The sequence below is a fragment of the Crocuta crocuta genome, unplaced genomic scaffold, assembly GCF_008692635.1.
Source record: "Crocuta crocuta isolate KB4526 unplaced genomic scaffold, BGI_CrCroc_1.0 scaffold23, whole genome shotgun sequence".
NCBI classification, from domain to species: Eukaryota; Metazoa; Chordata; class Mammalia; order Carnivora; family Hyaenidae; genus Crocuta; species Crocuta crocuta.
The window spans coordinates 220,059-237,904 of NW_027529439.1; the positions used below are offsets into that span (position 1 = coordinate 220,059).

General features: G+C 46.0%; 1 protein-coding gene across 2 annotated transcripts in view; it reads right to left on the reverse strand.

Moving 5' to 3' along the window:
* Positions 1–15,270, reverse strand: part of ENTPD6 (ectonucleoside triphosphate diphosphohydrolase 6) — a 34,712-nt gene extending 19,442 nt beyond the window's left edge. For both annotated transcript variants that reach the window (XM_077760157.1, XM_077760156.1), the window contains exons 1-7: positions 15,128–15,270; positions 12,778–12,868; positions 6,680–7,000; positions 4,168–4,244; positions 2,182–2,325; positions 974–1,049; positions 284–319 (exon numbers count right to left, since the gene is read on the reverse strand). In XM_077760157.1, coding sequence (XP_077616283.1) covers positions 284–319; positions 974–1,049; positions 2,182–2,325; positions 4,168–4,244; positions 6,680–6,971 — 625 coding nt within the window. In that variant the 5' untranslated portion in view covers positions 6,972–7,000; positions 12,778–12,868; positions 15,128–15,270. The remainder of the gene's footprint in view (positions 1–283; positions 320–973; positions 1,050–2,181; positions 2,326–4,167; positions 4,245–6,679; positions 7,001–12,777; positions 12,869–15,127) is intronic.
* Positions 15,271–17,846: the final 2,576 nt, after the last annotated feature.

The following is a 17,846-nucleotide window of genomic DNA, read 5'->3' on the forward strand; positions in this document are numbered from 1 at the left end:
TTCATGATTTCCTCAGAAATGAGAGGACAGAGTCCCAGGCAGGTGTGGCTGCAGAAGAGGCCGGAGCCATGCTGGTGAAAACCAAGCCTGCAGAGAAGCTGCTTTTCCTAGCCTTTTTATTTGCAAGATCCATGTTCGCCCTGATGAGCCCCCAACCCACTCAATAACCTACTTTGGGTAGTAACACAGGATCCCTAAGGGGTTAAAGAGTAGAAATGAGACTGCTGCTGTCAAGAATAGCATCTGCGGACTGTCAGCTTCGAGCGGGTGGGGAAGAATGTACCTGTTAGGAAGTTGACGGTGATCCATGCTGAAACGCCTACAAGAGAGGATCACAGACAGCATGTGAATCACCTGAGATGCTATAAACAACACATGCACTCAAATGACCACTTTTCAGATTCCAGGAGCTCAAAGTGAGCAACACTCACTACTCAGCCTCCAGACCAACCACAGGAAGAGGCATCAGTCATCAAGTCACCATCGGCTTCTGGAAGACTGTTCCAGAAGAAACCATACTAAAACACTACAGTACTCTATCAAATGTCACATCTCTCCCTCCTATTCTTTATCATCAATTTCCTCTTTTTGGAAGAGAACCAAATGTTGCTCTCCCCTCCCCTGGTGAGGAACCTGATGGTGCTGGTGAGGAATCTGTTTCTCTGTTAGCATTAACAATGTAACAGCAAACTTCTAAATATGATAGCAATCGGGGATTCTCTCTAAATGTTCTTAAACTGGAAAGAGGATTTGTTTTCAGAAACTTCATCTGTGCCCAGTTCAGAGCTGGTCAAGATGAGAACCCATCTCTAACACTGGCCCACAAAGATCCTGAGACAGCTGAACTGTGAATTGAGTGGGACTGCCACTTTCATTTGCCCACATCTGACCAAGGAGAAAGCTCCCACCTGGAAGCCAAAAGCAGCCCTGCACACAGCCTATCTCCTGGGACAGAGTACTTTGGAGACCCTACCTTCATCAGTTCCATTCATGATGGAAACACAGTCATCTCCTACGAGGAAAGGCGATGCCTTAAACACTTCTTTCACCTAAATGTAAAGAGACATGTCTTTATCCTTCAGAATCTAAACTCAAAGTTCCCAAATATGCTGTGCTTCAGCCGGTGGTGACAAAACAGCAGAGGGCATCTGCTGGTGCTATGAAGTAATAAAGTTTGTGTTTTGTTTTAAATTTCTCTAATCCTCTGCAAGTGGTATCCCTCCTTAATCTACTCCCTGGGCTGGCAGAGGCAGACACCACCACGAAGAGCCCTGTCTTCAAGCCACTTTGGGCTAGAATTGCTCAGGGGCACCTTGAGCCCCCTAGGCCCCCAAACACTGACCTTATTTAGGACTAGAGATGAGGGGTAAGAAGCCCCTCAAGGCAGAGTTTAGCGTGGGACTCAGGAGACAGTCTCACAGAAGGGAGGTGAAGGCAGAGAGCAGCTGCATTTGGGTGTATTTCCTTCTCAATTTTTTTTTTTTTAACCAAGTATTGACACACAGAAACTTCAGTACTCTGCAAATTCTAACTACACTTGTGGCCCACCATCCAACTTGAGCATGTAAAGGTAATTTTTATAAGGGACTTTGAAAAATGTGCAACAATTCATCATTTAGCAGTTGCATAGTTTAGAAACAGTAGAAAATGGGGGACCATGTTGTCGAGAGCAGTTTCTCTAATGTGCCTGACAATATAAACCGTCCAGGCACTTGTTAGAGACAGGGTTCAGAGCCCCTTTACAGGGCTGCTGTTGGGCCTGGGGACAATCCCGGCCATGTAAGAAACAGAACAGGGCAGGAGAAGGCTAAAGGCCTCCTCAGCAGTTAAATCTGTGGATCAGACCAAGAGGGGAATTAGCAGTTTCCACAAGAACAAGTAGGCTGAAGATGAAGTGTCAGGAACTCAGCTTCCACAGCCCTCTACCTGGAGCAAGTCTGCATGGAAGGAAGCCCTTCAAAAGGCTTCAATATATTTTCAAAACAAAGTTGGTGTTACCACACAACAGATTCATTCTAGGAAACACAAACAGCTAAAGGTGATACTATTAACGTTTTGATGTGTTTTCCTCTTCAGGAAGCTTCTACATAGCCCTTCTGACTGCTTGAAGAATGGCTGAATATTTGGTGTTTCTAGCTATCATAAGCTATCCACCCCCCAGGGGTAAATGGGTAAGATCACCTTTTGCAGTAACTTCTGAGCCTTTTCTCCTGGTAACAGACGTAAACCAGCTGTGGCCTTGAGAACCAAGGGGGTAGCCTTCCAGAAGTCAAAAGGAATGTCTTTTTTAGCAACATCCAGTAACTCCTGAATTCCCGAAGTGCTCTGTGAATGTGGTAAAAGTAAAGTAGAGTCTGTCAAAGCTCAGCATACCAGGTCCCAGATGCTCCCCCAACTGTTTTGGTTTTATTAACTCATAAATACGTTTACTTCTAATTTACCAAATCAGCAGAACATGACATAAGTGGTGCTGGCAGGTGTGGTGGGCAACAGGGACTAGGTGAGCACAGAGAAACACTTGTGGCAGTGGAGCATGGCCAGATAAGGACACACACAAGAAGGGTCTTGCTGTTCTACACTCTGGCAACCCAAACCCCACCCAGCCCTGGCACCAACCGCCAGTGGGTGACATCCTATCAGCTGTGATTCCCCTGGACATCATGAATGAATTCTGGGGTTCCTCATGGAGCTAAAACCCCATGAATAACTACACAGAGGAATCATTTATACCTGCCAAAATGCTTGAGACCTAAAAGTTAGCAAGGGTCCCGTGTCAGTGCAGAGGCGGCACAACAGCTTTGGTAAAGTATTGCTGGGTATTATCAACAGGTACGATGCTGCGTGTGGCAATCTGACAATGTCTGTCCAAGGAGAAAACATACATTCCTTTTCCTCAGAAATCCCACTGTAAGAATTCATTTGACATGAATGCCTTTGGATATGTGGGTAATTGAGTTCATATCAAGTGACAAACTGCAGCCTTATACTGTTAAGAGTAAAACATTAGACATTATCAAATGTCCTTCAGGAGGGTTCTGTAATTTAATGTGCCCACAAATACTGCAATACCATTGCCAGAAAAATCAAGAAAGCTCTTCATATTCTGATAGTAAATGTTCTCCATGTTATACTGCTGAGTGACAAAAACAAAGTATGTAACAATGTGAATGCCATTCTATTGTACAAATAGGAGATGGGGAAGAATACAGATGTATTTGCTCATACGTGTTTCACCTAGCCCTTGAAGGACACATAAGAAACCAGGGACACCAGCCCTCCTGGAGGGGACAGAAGAAGGAGGGGGGGTTCTCACTGTCTGTCCTGTGAAGCTGTGAAATATGTCCCACTTGAACATGTGCTGCCTACTAAAACAAGTAAGAGGTTAAAAGTCCTATGAGTTTATTCTGAAGACACCTAATTTAATCATGTGTAACCTCATGGTTACTCTAGTATCACTCATTTCAATCTCGTTTTCAATTTTAACCAAGCCACAGGGAAGCAGGGCTATAACTTCACTGAGATCAAGACACACTTGTGGGCAAGAATGATATATTAGCTTTTAAGACATGCTTGAGCCAAAAGGCATATATGGCTATACCACTAACTGGTCCATTTCATCAGTGCCTTGGTGGAAATACAGGTGTCCAGCATTAGTGCAAAAGCACTAAAAGCTATAAGCTTTAAGGACTCAAAAAAATATAAAAGCTACAAACTTAAAAAAAAAAATCATTGTTTAAGCAAATCTTTTACATTTATTTGGTTTTGTGGATTTTACATAATACATTTTTAACTTCAATTTTTTGTGTTAGTCACCTTTGGTCTTCCTCATCAGAGGAACTGCAAAAAAACTCCCAAATATTGCTTTTTGTCAAGTTTGTAGCCTTTGTGCTTTTGAACTAAGACTTCTGGGTGGCACGTGTGCTGGTTGGGGGAAGGGCCTAGGAAGCTGGGGTGGGCGGGGCAATGGCCCTCCTTCAGCCTCATGTGCAGTACCAGTTTCCTCCTACTGACCATCCTAAACAGCTGATGACCAGGTTAGCACGTCAGAGATGCTTTTTTCTCTGTGAAGAAGACCTACTGTACTCAACAGAAAGGGAGCTGGCTTTAACAAATTGCACAGTTGGAAGACAAATGTGAAGAACAATAAATATGAGAAAAAATCATTACCTTTTCAACATCATCAGCATAAGCAGAAAGACCTGGCTTCAGTGCTTTGAAGGTCTCATGGGTCAAAGTGGGAGTTTCTAAGGGGGAAACATGTTTAAAAAGGTACACTGCAAATATATACATGAATATATAAATATATACAACCATGGCTTCCTGCCCTTTTCAAAGGCAGACGTCTGAAATCAGACCAATCCCAGAGTGACTGGGATGCTGCCTCAGATAAACAAGTGTTAACACCTGATGCTTTGGTCAGAACTTTTTTTTTTTAAATCAACTTTACTGAGGTATAATTTACATACAAAACGGTATCCCTCTGAAGTGCTAAATTTTAACATGCTTTATGTGAAATTAACAGAGGAGCAGAGCAGATAATTCCAAACCACAAATATGAAAATCATTTTTCTGTTCTGGGATGGATGTAGTGCATCCCAGATGTAGTTCTGAAAGAACATCTATATTTTCCCTTCTTTTAAAAAAAGTGTGTTTTAAATTATAAGGGGCCTTGACCCATGAGCATACACAGCAAGTGTGCAGGGGCACACTGGTGGCCAAGGGTTGCTGGTCCAAATTTGGACATGAAGACCCAGGAGGAAAAATCAGGGACAGAACTTTTTGAAAGGATGTCCCTCCAGAGATAAGATACTGGAATACGGCTACTAAAGAATTACATTCTGAACACAAATGGTCTTAAAAGCTTCAAATCTGTTTTTGGAGATACGGAGGTCTGGCATATTAAACTTTACTGAAATGAGTTAATTAATGAAGCAGATAAAGAGTAGAGAAAAAAATGTCATGACAGTTTTGGAGAGAACTACTAATGCTGTTTGTTGCCACCAGTTCAAAAACAGTATCTACTCAACAGGTTTTGAGGGTCAGCAAAGAACCAGATGCAACTGGGCAGCCAAGGGGACCTACTGGGCAGCCAAGGGGAAAACTTTCATTGGCTAGAAGCTGGAGGATGACCCTCAGAGCTAGAGGCTACAAGAGGTGCTGGGGAAGGAGATCAAAGGGAGGAGGTAAAGAGTGCAGAGCTAGGCAGTGGCTGTATCTCTCCACAGGAGCAGCTAGGGGGTAAACATATACAAACTCCCTCCTCCCTCTTGCCAGAAGCCTGGGGCCCCCACCCTCTCAAGCAAAGCTGATGAGGCTCAGGCTCCAGCTCCCTCCACACTGCTGAGGCCACTCTTGTCTGTCACCCCCCTCTCCTCCTGGATCCACTGGGCAGCACTACATAAGCCTGAGCCCCAGGTCTTGCTAGTTCATGACTTACCCAGACTCTGGCCTCATACTAGACTGAGTCTGGGGCAACTTCCTGCCTTAACCTCTCCCAATGCAGCTTCTTAAGTCATGGTCCTAACCACCTGACCTGCTGGTGAATGCTGGGATAGGCCAGGCCACGCAATACCCTTAGGGATCTCAGCTGCCCTTAGGTAGCTTAGATCACCAGATGCTAGTGTGTCAGGAGCCATTCCTGAACTCATGAGTTGAGAAAACTCCTTGTGAGGTTAAGGCAAGCTTGCAAGGCTCTTGCCGTCAGATGGTGGCAGAGATCCACCCCCACTCAATTGTTTCTGCTTGAGCACTGACCTCCAAGGCACCTTGTTTATTTATTGGGAGTGACTTATTCTGGCCCTGGTATGATGATTGCACCTTGTGAAGGAAATTGTTGTAGCTTGGGAAAACGCTGATGCTCAGTAATCTGGAAATAGTGATCAGGACTGAGTAATCGATGACACAAAAAGGTCAGCTATTGCTTCTAGGTTTACATTAATAAAATAATAACTTTGGTACAGACTGATATACTATTCCTGGGCATGGATGACATTATAGGAACTATAAGCCCTGTGGCTAACATTTAGATGTCTTCTTTTGTGGTTATGGGAGCAACATTGTGTTTCCTGAAAAACCTGCTTAATACTTCCCACTAAGCGATAAATAGGCTATTGACCCCTGCTCTCAAAGAACTAACTTTTGGCCTTACTATGCTAAAAACTTCCTGTTTATATTTGAATGCCACTTCTGGGCTGTCCCCCATACACCTACGCATATCAATGCTCTGCAAAGTTTTTACTGATCAAAGAATTTATCATCAGAATGCCACTTTTGTGCCATCCCCCCAAACACTTAATCATAAAATAAAGTTGAGTCTCAGACAGTGCGGAGACGCCTGGCTGGTGACCAGAAAGAATCTCGGGGCGCTCTCATCCCTCTCTCGCCGACACCATCCATCCTTCAGGGACCCCCTGGACCTGCCGGAGCGGGACTCCGGCACTAGTGTTGAGTACGGATAGTCTGAGGCTCTGGGGAAATTTAGATTCCTGGGCCCCAAACCACACCTGAGCCAGCTTCTCCAGGAACCTGCACTTTTGACAAGTTCCCAGATGAGCTTGAGGCAGGGCATCCAGCCCACATGCTGAAAAACCACTGTCTCTAAGTGGAAGAGATCCCAAGAGCTCTTATGTGAGCACAGAGAACCATGCAGTGAATGGCCAGGGCCCTCTGTTCGGCATACCTCCAGGCTGCCGGGCAAACTGGAATATGTGGACACGGGTGCCAGTGCTTCCCGCATCAAACATGATGCCATAGAAAACCTCATGACCATGTGCAGCCGTTCCTGGGAGACTGTGAGCTTGCTGGCCCCTCCGGGCCCCAGAGGCTACCTCAGTGATGCTGAAGAAGGCCTGGGTGGCGGAGGCCCAGTGCCACTTGATGTAGGCGACATAGATGAACAGGCAAACGAACAGCCCCAGAGGGTACGCCACCTTCGTCATCTTCAGGTTCCCATTATTTGGTATTTTTCTCATGTCTCTATCTGCTGAGGACTGTGCTGCAGCTGTTGGTGAAAAGGGAGGAGAAGCAGAAAAAACATGTTAGGCTGTAAGCTTCCAGGGGAAGTCAGAAGTGCCTGTGCTTGGGGACAAAACATTCAGCCAGAAACTGGTCTGCATTTTTCCTGGAATGAGAAGCTTCATTTGGTCTTCAAAGTGCTTCTAAAAGGTATGAGCCCACTTTATAGAAGAGAAGAGGAACTGGGGCTTAAAAAGATTAGATAGCCTGCTTGAGGTAGGTGCTGCAGAGGCTGACTCGGGGCACAGATCCACAGTTGCCGGCTCTACGGTCTGAGCCTGGTCCTGAGCAAGTGCTGTTTCAGACAAGTGGCTTTTGGACTTGTGGCCACTTTAAAAAGCCACATGTAAATGGTATCCCCACACCTTTCAAGGTACAGGAATATGTGCCCAATCCATTCTTTCAATTCTTCCTCTTCTATATAGGCGTTTACTTCTTAGAAGACTTAAAGTCCTATCCCTTGGGGACTACAGAGAGCCCCAGCCATGTCTGAGAAATACAGCTCATTTTCCTGGAAGTTTCATAGGAGATGCCTCTTTTTACTCATGCAGCACACTCCGCCAAGGAGGAAATAATGCCTATGTGCTTTCCACATCTATGAAATTCTACCTGAACAGCAAAAGAAACTAACTCTGCACCACTGTCTTTGGTTCAATACCCTTCAGTCCCTCAAATGAAAGCATTAGTTTAAGCTTTCTTAGCAGCTTCTGGTATAAGAAACCATGCGGGAAGGAACATAAGGCTTCAAAAGACAAGAAGCAGGGTGCTTGATTCTCAGGGCTCCCTGCCCCCGGGGAATGTCCATCCCTCACTCTGTCAGTTGTGGTAAGTGTAGTGGACTCTCCTAGGAGTAGGGAGATAGGGAAGCACAAGGTTGAAAGCAGGACATGGACTTGTGCTCTGCCCATTGCAGCAAGTGACTGCAGGCAAGTTAATCTTCATGGGAGCTGGTCTCCTCATCTGTAAGGTGGAAAACTGCTGCGTGACACTGTTTGGGGATACTATGAGATGTGTGATGTGCTCAGAAGGACACAGAGAACACATACTGAGTGCTAGCTTATAGCAGGATAGCAGAAGGTAACATCCCCCTTGGGACAAGGGACAGTGACAGGCAGGAGTGCTGGAAGACAGTGTGACTGCACTGTCTGGGGAGGAGAAAAGCAGAGGCCAGAGTTAAAAATACAGGGGGCAAGCCTGTGGTGGTCTTCACACCAACCTTGAGGTTGTCTGGGCAGAGGAGAAATTGTATGAAAGTGGCCCTTAGGGTGGTGGGGAAGGGAGTCCAGGCCTTTTGTAGCCAAACCTTTCCAGGATCTAGCCCCGCAGCTATACCTGGATGCCCTCAGATCCAAGAGCACTGCTCAAACCTTTGGCTGTCTCTGTGCTCCTGCTTAGGGGGACACCAGTGTCCCACCACCCAAGCTTAGGCAGGGGGCAGGACAAATTACCCCCACTGAGCATCTGCTGTGCACAGGGCTCAGGGAAAGTCTATGCTGGCAGGACCAAGGAGCAAACCTCCCTCCCCAACCCCTGCTCCTGCCTAACTTTGGGCCTCTCTTGGATCTCACTTGGGAGCTTCCTACTGTTCTTAGAATCATGGTGCACACCCTGGCTCCTCACCAGCCTTTGCAGCTTTCTCTCATCCTCTCTTGCCTTTGCTCACAGTGTTCTAAGAACCCAGTGCCTCCTTCTATCCCTAGAACTCAGCTCTTCTCTGCCTCAGGCCCTTTGCACACACTGTTACTGGTTCCCAGAATGCTTGTGCAATAACCTGGACAACCTTGTTCTTATACTCAAGCCTTAGCTGAAATGTTATTGTCCCCACCTTCCCTGACCACCCTTAACTTGGAAGGCCCCCACCCCTATTATGCTCTCTCTGTACTCCCTGCCCCCTCTGGCCTGGTACCATCATAATCTGTAACAATGCCAGGGTCTATAGGATTAATTCCTAAAGGTCCATGTCACCCTCTAGGCCAGCAGCTTCAAGGTCAGGGACAGAGTGTGGTTATGCCACTGCTGCTCAGTCGAGAATATAGGTCCTTATCTAGAAGGGTGGAAGATGCTCCTCTATCCCTGTCTACCTCCCATACTGTCACCAGACACACAAGAGTCCCTGTTTTGGGGTGCATGGGTGGCTCAGTCAGTTAAGCATCTGACTTTGGCTCAGGTCATGATCTCACGGTTTGTGACTTCAAGCTCCACATTGGGCTTTCTGCAGTCAGTGCGCAGCTTGCTTCAGATCTTCTGTCTCCCTCTGTCATGTGCATGTGTTCTCTCTCTCTCTCTCTCTCTGTCATGTGCATGTGTTCTCTCTCTCTCTCAAAAATAAACATTTAAAAAAAATAAAAAGAGTCCGGGGGCGCCTGGGTGGCTTAGTCGGTTAAGCGTCCGACTTTCGCTTAGGTCATGATCTCGCGGTTCGTGGGTTCGAGCCCCGCGTCGGGCTCTGTGCTGACTGCCAGCTCAGAGCCTGGAGCCTGTTTCAGTCTGTGACTCCCTCTCTCTCTGACCCTCCCCTGCTCACGCTCTCTCTTTCTCTCCTAGAAATAAAAATAAATAAATAAATAAAAATAAAAATAAAAAGAGTCCGTTTCAAATCCTTTAACGAGGAGAGGAACATCAGCAAGATGGTAGAATAGGGAGCCCAAAGCCCTTGTTCCCCCACAGAAATATTTTTAAAAATTGGGACTGGCTAACATGTTTTATAGGCATTCTGAAAAACAGTCAAAGATCCATAGATCTATAAGCCCAATCAAGAAGTCACATTCAGAATGGTCGTAAGTTCAGGGTTGTTTACTCACCCTGGCCCCCACCCCTCCCTGTACAGTGTGGTCTAAAGGAAGCAGCAGCCCAGAGTTTACTTATCTTCTTCCCTCAAACTGGAGGGAGCAGAGCAACACCCTAACCTATCTTTGGGCTGCCCAAGAGACAGGTCTCTGTTTTGCCTGAGTTGGAGCTCAGAGCTCAGATGGGGGAAAACTGTGGAAGGTAGCTGTGGGTACTTCTTATGAAAGTCACAGGGTGACAGAAGACCCACACATGCTTGGGGTAAGAGGCCAGGGGTGTGTGTGTGTGTGTGTGTGTGTGTAAGAAACAACAGAACATCGAACACCTAAGAAGTAGTGTGGATGAAACTGTTTAAGAAATTAAGACATTTAAAAGCAGCCATAATATATGGGAGAATTGAAACTAACACACACACAGGCCCAGGTAACAATCCTGAGAAGACCTTAAGCCTTTGCCCTGGACTGACTCCAAGGCTCAGACACATTCTATTAGTCAAGGTCTTTCATGGGGCAGAACCAGTCTGCAAAGATTGGTAAAGATGGCTATTTTCTTAAATGCTCCATTTTTCAACAACAAAAATCAGAAGGATCAGAAGGCATACCAAGATACAGGAAAACATGGCCCATTCAAAGGAAGAAGAGGTGACAGAAACTATCCCTGAAAAAACACAGGCATTGGATATACCAGATAAAGACTTAAAATAACTGTCTTAAATATGCTGAAAGCTAAAGAAAACACAAGAACTGAAAGAAATAAGAATATGACAACAAAATGAAAAAACTAATGAAGAAATAGAAATTATAAAAAGCAACCTAACAAACTGTGGGGCTAAATAGTATAGTAACTGTATTGAAAAATTCACAAGAGGGGTTTAACAGCAAATTTGAGCAGGCCGAAAAACCAATGAACTTGAACATGGACATTAAATTTATTGAGTCAGAGGAGTAAAAGAAGAAAAAGACATAAGAAAAGTGAACAGAGCCCAAGGGATTTATGAGACACCCAAGCGACCAACAGGCACATTTCAGGAGTCTCACAAGAGAAGACAGAGAGAGAGAGAGGGACAGAAATAATGGCTGAACTCCAAGGAGGATAAACCCAGAGACTCATGCTGAGACACATTACAATCACACCACTAAGAGCCAGAAAATAGAAGAGAGAATCTTGAAAGCAGCAAGACAAAAGCAATTCATCATGTACAAAGGATCCTTAAATAATAAGATTATCAGGCCATTTCTCAACAGAAACTTTGGCAGTCAGAAAACAGTGGAATGATATATTCAAACTGCTGAAAGAAAAAATCTGTCAGCTGAGACTTTCCTATTCAGCAAATCTGTCCTTCAAAAATGAAGGTGAAATAAGGTAGTCCCAGATAAATGAAAGTTGAGGGAGTTCTTTACCAGAAGACCTGCCCTACAACAAATGCTAAAAGTTGACATGAAGGGATGCTAAACAGTAACAGAAATCCATAAGAAAATATAAAGATCTCCAGTGTAGTTAAATATGTGGACAAATACAACAACTGGTATTAGTGTATACTGGTTTGTAACTCCACTTTTTATTTTCTTCAGCATTTAGAAAACAAACATTGAGGAGTGTGTGGGTGGCTCAGCTGGTTAAGCATCTGACTTCAGCTCAGGTCATGATCTCAGAGTTTTTGAGTTCAGGCCTCGCATTGGGCTTCGTGCTGACAATGTGAAGCCTGCTTGGGAGTCTCTCTCTCTCTCTCTCTCTCTCTCTCTCTCTCTCTGCCCCTCCCCCACCTGTGCTCTCTTTCTCTCTCTCTCAAAATAAATAAAAGTAAAACAAGCAAAACAAATGCTGTGACATCAAAAACATAAATTAGGAAGATGTATGATATAAAGGAGAAGAGTTATATGTAATTCAAGCTAAGCTGGGATAAAATTTAGAATAGACTGTTATAATTTTAGGATATTATATGTAATCTCTGTGGTAACCACAAAGAAAATATCTAGAAAATATATATAAAAGGAAATGAGAAGGGAATAAATACTGTCCCTACAAAAGAATCAATTACACCCAAAGGAAGGCAATAATGGAGGAAATGGGGGACAAAAAAGCTGTAAGACCTACACAAAATAAAACGGCAAAAGTAGTATTGTTGGCCAGCAACAGAAGCAGACCATTTGGGAAGGGCTGTTTGGGCAGAGACAACAGTGACCAGGTTTTCTACAAGTGTGAAATGACAGCAGGGCATGGGCAGAAATGACCCTCATGAGACAGCAGGTTTGGGATTGTGACCTGGGGAACCATGTGCCTTAAGGAGATGTTCACTAAGATCAGGAGTGAAGAAATTAATGACAGAGAGAAGACCCAGCAACAAACAAGGCTGAGATGTGACCTGGAGAATGCCCATCCCCAGGCAGCCAGAAATCACTCTACAACTGGCTCTCTCACAGGGTTCGTTTCGTTAGGTCACTTTAACCCAGAGTTTTTCATTGCTAAGAGATTAAACGAAATGATCTTTTTTTTTTTTTTAAAGAGAAAGCTCTAAACTATTTCTAAGGATGAACAGTAAGGACACAAAATACTAACATCTTCCAATTTTGATAGTGTTTTTTATAAGACTCTTTCTTGCTTTTCTTTCTCTCTCTCTCTCTCTCTGTCTGTCTCTCTTTCTTTCTGTACACTCTCTCTCCTCCTTTGCAACCAGAAGGTTGGCACCATACTGGCCTGCCTGAGTCGCACAGGCAGAAGACCATTTTTCATTTTATCATGTCCCATGTTACTCTGCAAACCATGTCCTACATGATCAGGTTAACAGGTGGCACACCAAATTTTGAGGCAAAGGTTGCTCTTTAATATCTTTGTTTACCCATTAAAAAAATACCCTTTACATATGCTATATTCTGTTAGCAGAGGCCCACAAGGCTGGCACTTACACCACATAATATATGACAACTTATTTCCATATGACAGCACCAAGGCCCAGGAAATGTTTGAAAACAGACTTGCCTGGAATCACACAGCTGGCACGTGGTGAGGCACAGACCAGACTTTCTGGCTTCCGTCTCGAAATCAAATATGCTCCATCACTTCACTTTCCCTGTTAATGTAAGACTCTACTTTAGACAACTAAAAAATACTCTCATGAAATTACACATACATAATCATTAAAGTTACATACCAACAAGCTCAGCATGAGATAAACAGAGTCTAAATAGAAAATAACATTTAGAGAGCATAGAGCCCAGAACAGCCTGGTCCACAGGCACCTCCATGTCCTGGAGACCCCAAACTTAAAAGCCAGTTTCATTCCATTGGGTTGTTCTGTGATACTAGTACTATGAGACAATTTCTGGAGGGGCAAATTGCATTTCCATGGGCACCACTAACACCATAATGTAAATATGTTGACCAGGCTCTCCCTAGAAGTCCACTTAGGAAAACAATTCAAATTTAGCTTTGTCCTTTAAAGGAAGAGAGAATCTAGAACAAGGCTATAAGGTAGGTAAGCCAGGTGGGAAATAAAGAGTAGGCTGGGAGTAGGGTGGGGCAGGATGTAAGGTGTACAAAGGCAAAAAGAGGTTTGGCTTAGCAAATCTTGCTCCCAGCTGTCTCCAGCTGGTGGCTACCCTCTGTCAGATGGAGGCTGGGTCAGTGGTGCCAGAGGCAGGTGCCTGCCCCATCCCTTGGCTAAACGTTCTAGGAGCTAGGGAAGGCAAGGATAGAGCTGGAAAAACAAGCTCTATCTGATTTGGATCAGTGGCCACACAATCTGTTGGCCAGTTTCTTCAAGGTTTTCAGTTAAAGTACACAAAAGGGCCATGTGTGCAAATGATTGCCACATACGCTAAAAACCTATCCAAAATTAAATGACATTAACAAACTGCTACTTATTCTCCTGGTAGGTTTAAATGGATTTTTCTCCACTTCACTGAAAAAAAAGCATATGTACATGAGTCAGCCCTGTTAACATCACCCGTTGTTTCCTTTTCACAAGACAGAGTGAGAGAGGAGGCTCTTCCAGATCTCTTTACATGGTTGTCCACCTCTCTGGTTTTTCATATGAGGTTCCACCAAGGAGAGAGACACATACCTTATTAGCCACCTGATACTTATGAGGGTGGAGGGAGACAGAAACAGTTTCCAGATTTATAACATGATGCTTTTCTCCCCCATGAACCTTCTTAATATACTGGTAACAGAAACACAAGAACCTCCCCCAGACAAACCCTAATCCCCCACCCATCATGGCTCCTGCATAGTGGGTCAGAAAGCCCTCGTAATCACAATTGCTATCCACCTATCTCCAAGCAACCTCCTTCCTAGAAGTTTCAGATTCCTTCACTGGGTGGCTATGGGTTAGGACTTCCATGGCATCCTGAAGGATATAGGATTCCAGGCTTGATGATCCTGGAATACAGGTGTCTGGAGAGACAGCTGAAGCTACCCAGGCACTTCTGGGTGACTGATTCCTTTGGGTGGATGCCCAGGATATGGGGTCTGTGCCTACCATAACCTACAAAACAATTCAGGCTTTCCCTCAACCCTTAAAACCATTCTATAGCTTCTAATTTAAGGTTAAAAAACACCCTTCCTTCCATGGTCCCCTGCCCATCTCTCCCTCTCCCTTCTCTTCTACCTTCCTGACTCTTCAGGGCTTTCCACTGAGGGGAGTCCAGCTTGGTATCCAGCTCTATCCACCTCAGGGCCTGCCTCCCCCTCCCTCCCTCCCTCCCTCGTAGCCTAGAGCACTCCTGGCTCATTCCTCAGCTTAGGCATAACCGCCTGACCACTCTATGAGCTCTATTCCTGGTCACCACAGCAATGCCAGAGTTTATTGTCCTCACATGCGCAGTAGTCAGAATGACATGATCTTGTCCGTTACCTGGGCTTCCCACCTGGGCTGTGAGGCCCAGAGGCAATGGGCCTGCCAGTCCTTCCCCTACAGGATCTCCTGCAACTGGCACAGCTCTAGGAAGCGGGTCAGTAAATGCTGCTGAATGAATGAATGCAGCAGGGCTCCAGCTTCCTTGGGGCAGAGACCCCTGCTATCTGGCCCACCCAGTTTCCAGACCACGAATCGCTCCCCTCACGGGTCAGAGGAGCCCAGAGTTCAAGGAAGACTAATGGAACCAGGACGTTAAGGCAGTAGGAGGGAAAAGCCGGATGCGAATGACCCTGAGGTCGCCTGCAGGCTCCGCCGCTGGAGCCCGAGGAGCTGGCAGGCGCGTGAGTCTGGACCCCTGAAACCCCAAGCCTCCTCCATTCCGCGCCCCCGCTCCGGGCGGCCCACGTGCAGACCCCCGGGTCCGGCAGACCCCACCAGCCCTATGCGCGTCCCCGGCCCGCCTGCCCTTACCCTGTAGGATCCCCTCTGCTCCACCACGGAGGGAGGTTCTGATTCGAGAGAGCTGGCGGGCTACCGAGGAAGCTTCCCGGCTCTCCTCTCCGACCGGCGTTACCAGGACCACCACCCACAGGCCGAGAGCCGGCGGATCCCGGGAGCCTAGGCTCCGCCCACGTGCACGTCGCGTCACTGGCTGGGCGGAGCGGGACGTTGAGGATCCAGCGCGTAGGAGCGGCGTATGGGCGGGGCCTAGTTGGATCCGTTGCGCGGTGCGGCAATATTTTTCTCTTGGGTAGGTCTTTGTGGTTCCCTCCAGGCGGTGGTTTGGCTAATGGTGGCCTTGAATGAGGTCTCGGCCTGCCTGGCTTCCAGCGCCCAAGTGCGGCCCTTGCCGGCCGACTTCGGCTCCTACCCTGGCTTGTAGGGGTTCCTCTGTGTGGCAGAGCCGGCCCCGTGGTGCTGGCTGAGGAATTACCACCACCTCACAACCTTGACCTTAACTAGCCTGTGGAAGTTTTTAATTTTCCTTGGGTCCCTCCACAGCTAAAGCCCCCTCTCTTTTTTGAAGGTAGTATGTGGTAGAAAATGCAACAGAATAGGCAGAGCGATAAATCTATTCTTGCTCGCCATTTTCTAAACTCTTCCTAGAAGCCGCCAAGATTACCAGCCCCTGACTTGGGTTAGTCATCCACACAGGCCCCCAGTTTATTTGAGGATCATTGTGGTAGGGGCTGCCCGCACGTCCCTTCTGTGGGTCCCCGTGTGTTCCCGCCAGAGCTGGAGCCACCTTCCCAGCTTCCCTTGCTGCTGGGCTGCCCACACGATAGCGTCTGGCCAATGAGCTGTGCATGTGCTCCTTCTGGGCCTGGCGCAGAAACCCATTCCATCTCCACGTTGCTTGGGGGAGACCGCGGGAGGGCCCTGAGTGGGTTCCTGAAGCACACGGTGCTCCTAAGTCTGTAGTCAAGAGGTGGCACTCTTGAGAGTGAGTGGGTGCTAACCAGACGGTATGTAGGGACAATGTGCATAGAGTAGGACTGGGCACAGGGCATGTCATCATCGTGAGCACCTGGTTGGACGCTGCCCTCCTTCGCCAGGTCAAACCGCTGGGACTTCGTTGTTTATACAGCAGTTAGCCCATATGGTCCCTTGTTCCAGACGCTTGCTATTTTGAATAATGCTAGAGTCCTGAGGACTATTTTTGTGTGCATGTGTGAGTACATCTATAGGAAAAATTCTTAGAAGAATTGCTATGGTAAATGATATGTAACCTCTCCCTCTTTTCTTTTGAACATTAGATACATATGGCTAAATTGCTCCTTATATATTGTAAACTGATAGTCCCACAGTTATGTATAGTAGTGTGGGTTTCCCCACGTTTTCCCCAGTGGAGTCTTCACAAACCTTTGGATCTTTGCCAATCCAACTGTTACAAAATTCTATCTCACATATAGTTTCCATTTACATTTATTCTAATATTTTGAAATCTCTATTCATGGAACAGTGATGACCTTGCTTCTGTCCACCTCACTCATAACATTACCTTCACCATATTTCATTCTTAGAGCTTCTAGAATTTGTCAGTTTTACTGACATGTGTGTTTGCATATGCTGTTCACTGCTTGGAAAGCTCTTCCCCCAGGTATTTCCTTAGTAAACTGCTATGGTTTGAATGTACCCCCCAAATTCATGTGTTCATATCATAACCTTCAAGGTGATGGTATTAGGGGGTGGGGCCTTTGGAAGATAAATGTGATCAGTACTCTTGTAAAAGAGGCCTACTGACAATGCTCAATAAATATTTGTTGAAGGAGTGCATAGATTAATTATAGTGTTTGTGCAGTTTTCACTGGTCAGCCAGAGCAGCAGCTCAGTCCTGCAGGTAGAAAATGATGGAAGCCGATGACACCTATTGTGGACATGCAGGAAATGGGACAGATAACTACCATATGGCTGTGGCAGAAAATGTGTGCAAATGCTGACAGCAGGGAGGCGTAACTGGTCCTGATTTGGGGAGGTGAAAGTTTTAGAAGAGGTAGATGAGTTATTAAATTGCCTCAGTTTATCCAGTGTGGCTAAGGACAGAGTGGAGGATGCCCACTGTTTTGTGCAGGTGCCTGCACAGATTTCTTCACCTACTCACATCAGTCCAGAAGGACACCTGCAAATCTGTTACATGGAACAGTATAACAAGGACTCCACAGTGGCCTGATAGCAGATGGTACCGCAGTCTCCCTTACCATATCCTTCCTACTGCAAGTACCAGTGATTCTCCCCATGACAGCTTTCTTTTGGCCCAGGCTTGCCCAACAACTGGAAGTGCCAGGAAGCTAATGCTACGCCTCAGCCAATGACAGGTGTGAATAGCCTAGATCCATTGCCTCTCCCTTCCTTGCCTCTCAAGTGGGACAACACTCTGGCATGTTCTACAGGGGAGTTGAGCTCCATTTGCTCAAAGTGGTGATCCATATTGGCTTTCTTCCTATCCCTGTCTTACTTTCCCACTCTACTGATGTTTCCTGGGATCACGTCCCAAGTAAACCACTTACACTCGTATCTCAGGATTTATTTGGGGGGAGTGGTGGGGTGGGTTGTTCTTAGACACCCATTGCTCATAGGTCATTTTGATAAAAATAACAAGTAAAATATCTTAGTCACTGCTGATTCCCTGAAGAATATAACCATAAATGACTATCTTCCCATTCAAATTATATTTCTTTAACTCTCCAGA